The following is an 11,808-nucleotide window of genomic DNA, read 5'->3' on the forward strand; positions in this document are numbered from 1 at the left end:
TGATTTCCCTTGGTGCCATCCTGACAGGCCATCCCTGCCCAAAGCCCAAAGCCGCCAGCTTGCCCCCTCCCCCAAGGTCGCTGCCCATAGGCTCCCCCACCCCCACCCCCCTGCCCCCGACAGAAGCCCAGCAGAGGCAGCGGTGCCCTCCCAGACCCCAGAGCCCTTCCAAGACCCTGGGCAGCCTGCCCAGGGAGGGCTGAAGCCAGTGGCCCACACGGGTAAAGCCAGCATGCACAGGTGACAGAGACCCCCCGCCTCAGCCTGTATTTACATGATGCCCACTCACACACAGGCGCAAATATACAAACAAGTGCTCATGCCTGTGTGTGTATGCACAGCTGCAAGCCCACCCCTGGCTGCCCATTGTGCATAAAACTGAACATAGATGAAGGGTGCAGTGTCTTCTCTCTCCCCATTTGGGCTCTTTTTCTGAGTACCACTTTCAAGCCCTCCAGTCACCAGGTGCAAAATCAGATCTCTCCTTTAAGGAGTCAGGTCCTTCCTGTGCTAGTATCACCTAGCCTCAGGGTTATTTGTGCTGCTGAAGGATCCGGTCAGGCAGAGCTCTGCCCCAAAAGGTGAATTTAGAAGAGTGGATTTACCTGGCTTGGTGGGAAAGGTATCTGGAGGGGGCCTCTCTCAGGAGGCACCTCCCTTGTGCTTTGAGGAGGGAGGACCGAGGCCTTTGTCCCTTTCCTCTCCCTCCAGGGCCAGAGGCATTCCTCCTGGGCTCTCTGAACTCCACCCCACCTCTCAGCTCCTCCCACCCAATCCCACGGGGCCTACAGGATGGCCCTCTCCAGAAGCCCCCACGGGACCCACCGCTGCCATCCTCCTGGCTGGGCTCGGGGACGGGGGAGGCTGGACCGGAGAAGTCCCTGTCCCCGGTGGGCAGGGAGGGGCTGCTGTCCAGCTGTCCCACGGGCGGAGGCCAAGGTAGGTCTTTGATGACCTTAATGTCAACTGGAGCCAGGAGCAGCCGGGAGAAGAGAGACAGAGACAGAGACAGAGAGAGGCAGAGATTGAGACACCGAAACCAGAGCCAGGATATAGGACAGCCTGGAAAGGAAAAAGAGCAGAGGCAGGGGCGGCTTCTGGGGGAAGAGGACTCTTAGGGGACTGGGTGGAGCCGCACTGACTGATCCAGTGGGAGGCTCCAGTGACAAACAGCAGAACACAGGGCCTTGCTCTGCCAGCCCCACAGGTCCCTTTTGATGTCTCTCAAGCCTCCAGGGCCCAAAGGGACTGGGCAGGGAGGAAAAGTGGGACAAAGGGCTGTCCACACCACCCAGCACCATACCCAGGCGCCCCCACAGCCTCCTGGCACCTCCCACCTTGCCTCTCTTCTCCCTTTCACCTGAAGCCTGGGAACTCATGGGTAGCAAGACCCAGTCTGGCCGCAGGGTGTCAGGAAAGCTCAGACACGGGGGCAGATATTTTATTGAAATTTACCCCCCACACTCTCAATCCTGAGCCTTGACAATTAGCAGAGCCATGCCACTGGCGGCTGCAGGACTGCTAACGAGGTTTCCTAATGACGAGCATAGATTTTCCCATTAAGCAATCCAAACAGTATTGATTCTCCAAGGAGACTCCTGGAGATAAATGGCCCATCCTCAACGGTGCATGCTTTACAGGAAACAAATGAGAAAGCTGTGGTTTCTCAGTCTGACTGCCAGGGTTGGGGGGACAGAGCGGAGAGCCGAGTCCAGCTCCAGGATGAGCCCCTTGCCCAGGGAGGGTTGAGGAGGACACAGGAGCAGGAATGAGGTCTAACGGCACTAAGTCCTTGATGTTCTCACTGAATCAAGGATCCAGGCTCTTGCATCACCCACGCACACCCTCTGTGCTTTGTTTTGTTAAATATAAGTCTTTAACACAGGCCACACGTTTGAGCATTTTGTTTGGAATTTCTTTACTTTTAAGTCTACCCTGCCTCCTAAAAGATGGGGGCCTGAGAGGTGGTGATGCAGGAAGTCATCCCCTGACGCTGCACACAGTTCGTGTTCACAGTGCCCAACTCATCACCTCTGTCCCCAGGCCCAGTCCTCCCATTCCCCTGAGCCTGGAAAGCTGCTCCGAGGCCCCAGCAGAACTGCCCTCTCTACCCAGGACTCACCTGCAAAGGCTTTGGAAATCCGCTCCTTCTTCCACTCCCAGGGCTGGTCATACTCCTCGGGGGGCCTCTCATCATCCTCTGGCAGGCGGGACTCCCGGGGCCAGGGGGCCCCCTCACCCTCTGGGGTGGCCCCCTCCTCCTCTGGCTCATAGGGTGTGTCATACAGAGGCAGGGGCTGAGCTGCTGTCTCCTTGGAGCCCCGGATCTCTGCCAGGGCAAGGCAGGAGGGGAGGTGTGAGTGGTCCTGGCTGCCTGGCTTAGCTCCCCTGGCAGGCAGCACCCTCCAGCTATAAGACTTCAGAGGGGAGGCTGCTGACTCTGCAGGGAGACCAGAGGCCCCTCAAAACACCCCTGGGGTTCCAACAGCATGGGACCCCACGGAGGCAGGGGCAGAGAAGCACCAAAGGGAAAGACTGAAAAGAGATCTTGTGATGGCCAGCAAGGGGTGGGTTGCTGAGGCTTACTCATTTCAGAAACTGAGGCAGAGTCCATTTCCTCCTTGCTACCCAGATCCACTTATTTCTTTGAGCCTCAAGTTTTGTCATCTCACAGTCAGAAAATCCTTCTTTGTTGTTCAGGCACTGCTGACCTCCTCCTCCTTGAAACTGTGCCCTTGGATGAGTCAATTTCATGGACTGTCTGCCTCTCTGATCACCCCCGTTCAGTCTCTTTCCCTGGATCCCTCTCTTGGTCTCTGTTCTCATACGGCCAAGCCTTATTCATTTCTCCCTGCCCTCACTCTTCAGTCTCATGGCACCCTTTGCATCTGTATGTTTCCAACTGCCATAAAGATATTTCCCTTTGGTGTTTCAAACTCACTGCTTTCTTCCAAAGTTCTAGTCTTTTCTGTGATCCTCTTTTAGGGATCATTGACCCCAATGAAATTTTGATAAAAATTATGGAGCTATTCCCCCAGAAAAATGTGCAAATTTTCTCATACAATTCCAGGGCACTCCTAGACCTCCCAGGTATCCACACCCCTCTGATCTAAATACAGTAGCCACCCTCTCATTTTCTCCACTGCTGGCGATTACACTGCTGGCTCCTTGGTCCTGGCCCCTCTTCTTTCTCTGAATCCCACATGTTCAGTGCCACCTGCTGACTCCCCGCTCTCAACTCTCTACGACCCCTTTCCCTCTGACACTTTATCTTGACTTCCATTCCACAGGGCCAGGTCTCCTCGTCTAGATTACTGCTAGGGTGAACCTCCATTCTACAGGCTCATGTTTCATGGTCTCCATGGAATAACACTCCCTGCTTCTCTCTGCCCCTTCACCCACCTCACCCAGGGAGGGAGAGCAGCTTATCTGATCGGACAGTGGATGCTTCCTTTCTTTCCCACATCTGTCTACTTGCAGAGAGAGAACATTCTGGTTCTTTCTCCTCCTGCCCCCGTACAGGGGCCTACAGCTGTCCTGTGTTGCCCAAGCCTGAGTGGGCAAGTTTAATTCTGTGGTGAAGTATTAAGAAGCCCATTGTAGTGACATAGCTAAGTAATGTTCTCCAATCAACTTTATCAGTAATAAAGCTGACATTGCTATCTCCATCTGTCTGTTTCCTTAATCCTATTTCTCAGTTATTTCCAAGCCCAGAGGGGAAGAAAGAAGTGTTAATTATCGGTCTCTTAAAGCCTCAACAATTTCCACAATAGCCTAATAACTCATCTTCCTGATGCCCAGTTCTTCTAGCCTGTTCTGTACACCAAAGCCTCAGCAATCCTCTTAAAATGCCATATTCATCCTGTTTCTTTCTTGTCTAAGAATACAGAATGGCTCCCCTCCCCACTTTGGAGCAAGTCCAAATGCCTCATTCGAGCCTCTGCGATCCTTTACTGCCCCTCTTAGCTCTTAGCCAGGCTTAGCCTTATGCCTAGCACTAAGATTATTTGCCCCTGAACAAACCTTCCTTTCATCCTTCCCTGGGGCCTTGGCTTACACTGATTCACCACATCCTCCCCTGCTGGTCCCTTTTCCTGTATGCTTTCTTGACCTCTGTTCCCCAGGGCCAGGTCTTATTCATTTCTCCCTGCCCTCACTCCCTGAACTACATACCCACTTCTGTGCACTGCATCTGCATGTCTAGTTATGTGTTTCCAGTCGCCACAAAGGTGTTTACTTCAACATCCCATCGTTTCGACCCCATCACCTTCCCTATAGCTAGTGATTCTCTGCTTGGGATCAGTGACCCCCAGCCCAGCCCACTAGCCTGCCCTTCCTGACTATCCCAAATGTTTTTACTGTCTGACCTTTGGTTGTATGGCCTTCTCCAGTACCTTAGGTCTTAGGCTCCATAAGTCCCAGCTCCTCCAAAATGACTATCTTGAAGGCAATGGCCACCACCCTCCCCAAGGACCCAGCAAAGGCTTTCTCCCTATTTTCTCGGGACCAAGGAATCAGTCCTTAGACTTGTGGGTCCCAGAGCCTGTTCTTCAAATACTCAGGCCTCAGGGAGTGTCCCCCACCCTGCTCCCACCCCCGACTCCATCACTTACCAGCCATCATCTTTTGTGCCTCATAGGGTTCCATGTAGCCGTCATTTTCAGGAACCTTCTCTGGGGCTCCTGCAGCACCTATTGGGCCTTCGCCAGTCTCCTGAACATCAAAAGGGTCCGCATAGTCTTCTAGAATTGCTAACTGTGGGAAGAGAGTGAGGGGAGCAGGCTTCAGCCATCTGAGAGACAGCTCTGCTTCTCCCCGGTTGCTCTGTCCATGGGAACAAGAGTCCTGGCTGCCCAGGAGCTTGGATGGGGACAAGCTCTGGCTCTTCCTTTGTGGGGTCCCCCACCAGGCTGCCCACAGAATGGGCCATCTTCCTTTTCTCTTAATTGTGTGCCTCTGGGCCATCCACTAGGCAAGATGGCCTAACAGAAGGAATTAATTCAGAAACCTGCTTATAAAGGTGTTGGGAGTGTCCTAAGAATAAGCATGGAACAGCAGGCAATGAGGCGATTAGCTTGGTTCATGTCTACCATTGCACTCCCAGATGCTGAAAATATTTGCTGACCATGGAGGAACGAAGGGCTGAGCATTGACTTTATGTCACAGTTCACTGGTTTATCCTCACAGCCCTTCAAAATGCCATATGGGAATTATTATCCCCATTTTTAGGAAATAGAGGCTCAGGACAGGTAGGGAACAACATACCCAAGTCTGTTCCAGGTAAGCAGAGGAACCAGGATTGGAACCTGTGCCCTTTGTGCAAAATCATGCTGTCAACCTGCTAGCACGGCATCTTGGCTATCCTGGGAGAGAGACCACCTTAGGACAGCCCTGAGAAAACCAGGATTTGGGCTCTGCGGAACCCCTCTGGGCTCTTGGAGGGAAGGGACAGGACAGCCCTGGCCTTGGCCCTCCATACTCAGGCTGCCCCTTCTCTCACACAAGTGGCTCATGGCCACCCCTCTGTTCCTGCTTCCAGTCAAGGCAGAGTGAACGGCAAACCACACACCCTTCGGAAGAGTTTAAGGTTCTGGGGCGGGGCTCATTGAGGACAAAAGAGCCTTTCTCCAAGCTGGGCACAGGCTGGGTGGGTGGGGGGACCCGCTGAGGCAGACACAGAGCCCAGTCCGCCCCGTGCCAACAGCCCTGGGAGATCACTGCACACCAGGATGCTGGGCATTGACAAGAGGTAGCTGTGAGGCCTGTGGCCTAGGGGAGGGCTGCTCCTGCCTCTCCCCCATTTTTCTAGACTTTCTTTCTGGTCCAGATCAGAACTCTGGGAGTCAGCTGGGCAGGGAGGCTGTGGGGATGACCACCCTGGCCTGGGTAATAGGATCTGAGACCCCTAGCAAGGCGGAATGAAGAAAGAAAACTTCCCACCTCAGATACCCCTTTTTGCAGGTTCCAAGTGACTTAGCAGCAGCAGCAGCAGCACTCTACAGGCCCCTCCAGGGGTCTTTGACATGCATCCCAACAGCTCCTAGCAGAACTCTCATCCTTCAGTTCTTCAGCTCCCAATTGTTTCACCTCGTTCCAATCCAGACCGCCAGCTCCTTTATCTCTACTGTATCTCTGCATGCCCCTAAGGCCACATCTCAGATCATCCTATCACCTCCACCAGCTCTTCCTGTAACCTGAGCTCTTTGTCATTTTTGTCTCTCCAGCTCTAATAAGCACCTGGTCCACAGTAGGCACTAGAAAAATGTTCTCTCTCCCTCCCTGAAGTTTCCGGTCACTTCATTACCTGAAAGCTCTATAATCTCTTTTTTATCTCTAAGGCTTTCCAATTACCTGGATCAGCTTATTTCTCTTTAGAAAGCCTTCCAGTCAGTCTCCCCCCAGGTCTGGTTAGGGGCTCTGTGCTGGGCTACCATCACATTGTGTAGTATATACTTGTCTTCTTATCTGTCTTCTTGCTGACTGTGAACTTCCTGAGGGCAGGAATCATGTTTACTGCTAAATTCCCAATGCCTAAAGTGCTCAGTAATTCTGTGTTGAATCAGTACATAAAAACAGGAAGGAAGAAAGGACAAAGGAAGCACTTTTCCTTGTTCATTCAGAAGAGGAAGCATGAATCTGGGTGAGGAGTCAGACAGAAGGTATGAGTCCCCAGAAGCTGCTCTGGGAGCAGAAGCACCTGGCCCAAGCCCCAGGCCCTTCCTCCCCAACTCCACGGAGCACCCCATGCCCTGGCTTTCCAAGCTCAGTCAGAGTTGCAGGCCGGCCCTTCCCACCAGAGCCTGGGCCAGGTGCTGTGACCCCTCCCAGGCTGGCGTGGGCCTCCACAGCACCAGCCCGCAGGGCCCACGGGCACCCAGGTGGCAGCTTTGTGGGCAGCTCAATGGCTCCTCTGTTCCATTCCTGGCTCTACACCTGCTCCAGGAAGCCCCGGCCCTCACCTTAGGCGGGGGTGCCCAGAAAAGCCACCCACAGGACAGGGATCAGGAACAGCAGCAGAGACGCCTGCTGGGAGGTTGGCAGGACAAGCACCTGCCTGGACATGGGGGACCCCCATCAGAGACCAGACCTGCTTTCGCAGTGGCTTCCAGGTCACGTGAGAAGGCAAACCATTCAGGTGTGGGAAAGCTGCCTCTGCCGGCTTCTGATACCTTTCCTCCACCACGACTTACTTTATGGGTCCTCTACTCGACTCTGATGTGCTCATTGTAGTATATGGTATCGGCCTGGTACACAGTAGCTGCTCAGTATGCATTCTGGATGCTCAAAAGGCCTCTTGCTCCCCAGACTCCATCTTCTGGAGAGACACCAAGTCTCAGTCCCCCATTCATCCTAACTGACTGACCAGTAGGGGCTGTGGGAGCAGCCAGTCAGGAGAATGGGTATTTGATGGGGATCAAAGCTTTTGGCTCAAGGGCAGAAGGAAGGAACGGACAGGGAAGGCACCTAAAACACGGGGCTGATATTTAGGCAAACCCTCTGGTAGTTGGAACGCTCCTGAAATGCTGAAATATTTCCAAACTAATAGGTGAGTAGCTGCTCCCCAGAGGGCCCCCTGCCAACCAGGTCTCCTTCCCCTCCTGCCATCTGGCAGGGTGGCTCCAAGACCCTGCTCTTGCACCTGTTCAGTTGGGCAGTGTCCCTCCCAAAGTAGCTGTCTGGCTCTGCCTTTCCTTCCTGCCCAGGCCTCTCCTGAGGGAGCTGGCAGGCCCACCATGTGGTTCCACCCTCCCACTCTGCAGCTGGACCCTGCTAGGAGTTCCTGAGCCAATCCATGGGGTTCTTAAGGCCAGGGGAGCAAGGGGGACATATGTCACAGGATTTGGGCTCTGTAAGGTCTCCAAAGTCTACCACTGTCCCTTTCCTCTATTTCTTTCATTTGCATTTAATGTCTGGAAGCTTCTGGTCTTTTCATCTGTGGAATGGGGTTGGTATTAGTATCTGTCTCACAGGATTGGGTAGAGGACAATGAATACAAAAGTCTTTGGCTCAGAGGCTGGCATGGAGTCAGTGCTCCATCAGTCTTAGCACTGATGATAATCTCTTGTATACAGGCATTGGGGCCCCACAGTCCAGGCTTGTCCAGGGTGCACAGTTTGCAGCAGTGGAGACAAGAAAGTCAGAGACCCAGGTCTTAGTGCCTTGCCATAGATTTTCCAGAAGAATTGGGAAATGTAGCATCTTCCCTCCTCTACTTGTAGATATAAAATACACCATAGCATGTTAAAGGCCATGAGAAGTCCTACAGTCAAAAGAATAAACTAATTTTGTCTAATTCAGCATTTCTCCAAACTATTTTAACCATGAAATCCTTTTACCACTGAAAATCTGTCAGTTTTGGAAATGGTGTACTACTGATATTTACCTTCCTCAAGATCAAACTTTTTGCACTTTCTGTTCCCACTTACCGGAATGCCCTTCCTAATATTATCTGCCAGGGAAATGCCCTCACATGAAGCAAATTTGTTATTATCCTTTTCTAACCACAAAGCAATGCCATGCCTGTAAAACATTCAAACATCACAGACGTGTACTAACTAACCCTTGTTACCAACCTTTGTAAGACTCTTGAAAGGTCTGTCTGAGGGCCACTTTGGGATTCAGGGGCAAGTGCTGGCCTTCAGCATTCAGGAAATTGTGAACTCAGCATAGAATGCAATCCTCATTCCTTCTTTAAGAGTCTCCTTCCCCTTGTTCATTAGCAACTGCTTAGTGACACATCCTCTCTCTGCAGGGGTCCTCGAGGCAGGTGCAAGGGTCCCACGATGCTGGCAGTCAGTCTGGAATCAGGCTGCCCCAGTGGGAACTTCAGCTTTCCTAACTAGCTGTGAAACCAAGTAAGCGTGACTCAACATTCCTGGTCTCCCTATTTGTAATGCTGGAATAATAACAGACCAGACTTGTCCTTATAGGGTTGTTGTGAGGATCAACTGTCTAATATACGCGAGCTGCTTCAAACAATGCTAGATACGAGGTAGAGGCTCAGTAAACATCCATGATTACATTGTTAGATATGAAAAGAACAAATTTCAGGATCCTTCAGGAGCTCACAGTGACACACACAAAAAACAAGCTCTGAAAGAGAGAAGAAGCACCTCGAGGTGCTATGAAGCTACACACCACTGGGCCCCAGGCTCTGGAAGCATGACAGGCTCACTGTATGCAGGGTCTGGGCCCCTTCTCGCTCTCCTATCATACCACACTGGTTCTCCAGGGTAGCTGGTGTTGGCTCCAGGTACCCCTCCAAGCCCCGACCCTAGCCAGCTGCTCCCATTCTGGTCACAGGCTCCTGCCTGTTCCTGGCTCCCAAAGGTAAAGCACCAGGGCTGCAATGTCACTGAGTCACTGGCCAACAAGCCACAGGTGTCTTCCAGAGGAGGGAGTGTCACAGCGTGAGAAGGCGGTAGTGAAGAGAGTGGACAGGCCTGCCACACCATCCCACAGTCACCGCGGGCCTTGGCCCTCCTCGACGCACCAACGGCAGGGGAACCAACAGCAGCACAGATGACCAGCCCGGGCCACAAAGGGTTCAGAGGTCTAACCAGTCCACAGAGGTCCCTTGACCCAGACCCTTCTCTCTTCCTCCGTCACTGGGGACATGAGGACAGGTGTAAGATAAACAGATCAGACCTCCAGATTCTGTGCAAGTCATAAGAAGGAAAATTAAAGCAGACAAACCCCAAAAAGGCAAGACCTCAGCCTCCCAGGCGGTGCCTGGGCCCGTGTCATTTAATGATACTCAAACACTCCATAAACACTGGCTAAGGGAGGGCCCCTACCTGCCCCCCTAACCCCAGGGCAGGCATAGCTTGTTCATCTTCTGGCACCCGGAATGTATCCTTCACTTCCTTCCTCCTGCCTATCTGTTCACTCATTTCCAAATTGGGACTGGAGGATCCAAGTCCACATGAAAATCATCTGAGGTATAGCATCTGTTTTTCAAAGTTCTTAATATTTTGGGCCCTGTGAACACCAATAAGAATCCAAGAGCTGTGAGCCTTTTCGCAGAAAAATGCTCACTCACCCAAATATCTGCGCACTATTTCTGGAGGTTCGTGAACCTTAGAGGCCCATCTGTGAGCTAGGGACAAGAACCTTAGTTCATATAAGGTGCCTGTCTTATTGCTCACACCACTTCTCTCTCTTTGCTCTCACTCTCACTCATTCTCTATCTCTGTCCGTCTCTCTCACACGTATCTTGGCATGATGGAGGCAAAGGACACATTGTGCAGATGGTCAGAGGCAACTCAAAGCTTCATCCAGTCAGGGCCCCTCTCCCAACCGCAGCCCCTTTTGCTAATTAGATCAGGTTTTTCCTGTTGAAGGTCTGAGAAAAGGGAGCAAAGCAAGGGAAGGCACAGCTCTCTAGCCCCTCTGCCAGAGCACAGCCTGATGGCCAGACAGGGCCCAGCACCAAGAGGGAGCCTTCCTGCAGCCAGATGGCAAGGCCCCGCCTGCCTGGTGAAGGGCGCGGCTCCCGCTGCTCCCACACCTGCCCTGCCAGGCCTGCCCAGATGGCCACCCGTGCACCCCTGCCAACTGCAGCCATGGGTCTCAGGGTGGGCCAGCAGCCAGAGCCCTGCATGGGGAGAAGGCTAATGGTCTTGAGCCCCCAGGCCTCTCAGGGTCCTGTCTGAAGGCCTATTCTCTCCTGACCCACATCCACTGGGCTCATTCCCCTTCAATCTCTCTGGCTCATCACAGAAGCATTTCCACCCATTGCATCAAATCTCATGATCCAGCCTCTCAGAGGGTTCTGACCCACCCAGTACCAGCTGCTGGGCTGCAGGAGAGAAATGAGCCAGCCCAAAGTAAAACCTGGGGCCCAGCTCCGTCGCGCCTCAGGAAGTAACCCAAAAGCAACAAGCCAAGGGGACCTGCAGGGCTAAGAGCGGGGGAAACGGAGACTAAGGAGAAAGCAGCCACAAAGAACAGAAATACTGGCTGAGCAGGGGCTCAGGGGGCCAGGCTGGCTCACTATCTAGAAGCCACAACTCTGTGCAGGCTCTGCAGGCATGGGCCGACACCTGGGTTTAGGGTAAGGGGCTCAGGTGTGCAGTCTGGGCTCTTCCTAAGAAGATCCAAACTGTTCTGAGGGGGTGGAGCTGCTCTCTCGGAATGGTGGGGCAGGGGGTGGGGGCAGCCCCAGGTCAGCATCCCTGCCCTGGGGCCAGCTCAGATAGCTTCCTGGATCTTTCTCACACACCCACTAAACCACTGAGTGCTCCATTTCATTTCTGTCCCCACAGCTGACAAAGGAGTCAGACACTGCTTAGCCCACAAGGTCTGAGCAGCCCACAGATCACAGAGCCGACTAGGAGAAGGATGGATGCCCTCGGTGAGAAAAGGCTGTGGGTTTCCACATGGTTGTGTGGGCACAGCCCCTTCCTTGGGGTCTCTGTGAGAATATGGACATGGGCAGCTTTAGTTAGGGGAAATGCTCACCCTCAGGTCACTATGGCAATGGACAGTCACAACTCAGGACTTATTTATGCACCACCCCTCTTCATGCCAAATTCTGTGTTAGGTGCTTGTGAGACATAATATGAAGACATGGTCCTTGTCCCGGAGGAGTCCATGGCTTGGTGGGCAGCCTGTTATGCCTTTCCAAGAGGATGCAGAGAGGAGGAGGGCCAGGGACATTCCAGGCCCACATGCCCATAGGCAATGGTCAGGGAGGAGGAGACTAACTGGTCAATAGTAAGAACAAAGCCACTGCCACCACCACCATCATCAACAGGGAAAATTAGGAAGAAGAGGAGCCTAAGGACACGTGGGGACAGGCCAGCC

At 53.0% G+C, this 11,808-nt stretch overlaps 1 protein-coding gene across 1 annotated transcript in view; it reads right to left on the reverse strand.

Moving 5' to 3' along the window:
• SHF (Src homology 2 domain containing F) overlaps positions 1-11,808 on the reverse strand; it is a 26,679-nt gene that overhangs the window by 5,057 nt on the left and 9,814 nt on the right. The window contains 3 exon segments of the mRNA XM_010847776.1: positions 826-966; positions 2,123-2,329; positions 4,614-4,755. Of these exon segments, the coding sequence (XP_010846078.1) occupies positions 826-966; positions 2,123-2,329; positions 4,614-4,755 (490 nt within the window).

Source organism: Bison bison, unplaced genomic scaffold, assembly GCF_000754665.1.
Source record: "Bison bison bison isolate TAMUID 2011002044 unplaced genomic scaffold, Bison_UMD1.0 scf7180017864254, whole genome shotgun sequence".
NCBI lineage: Eukaryota > Metazoa > Chordata > Mammalia > Artiodactyla > Bovidae > Bison > Bison bison.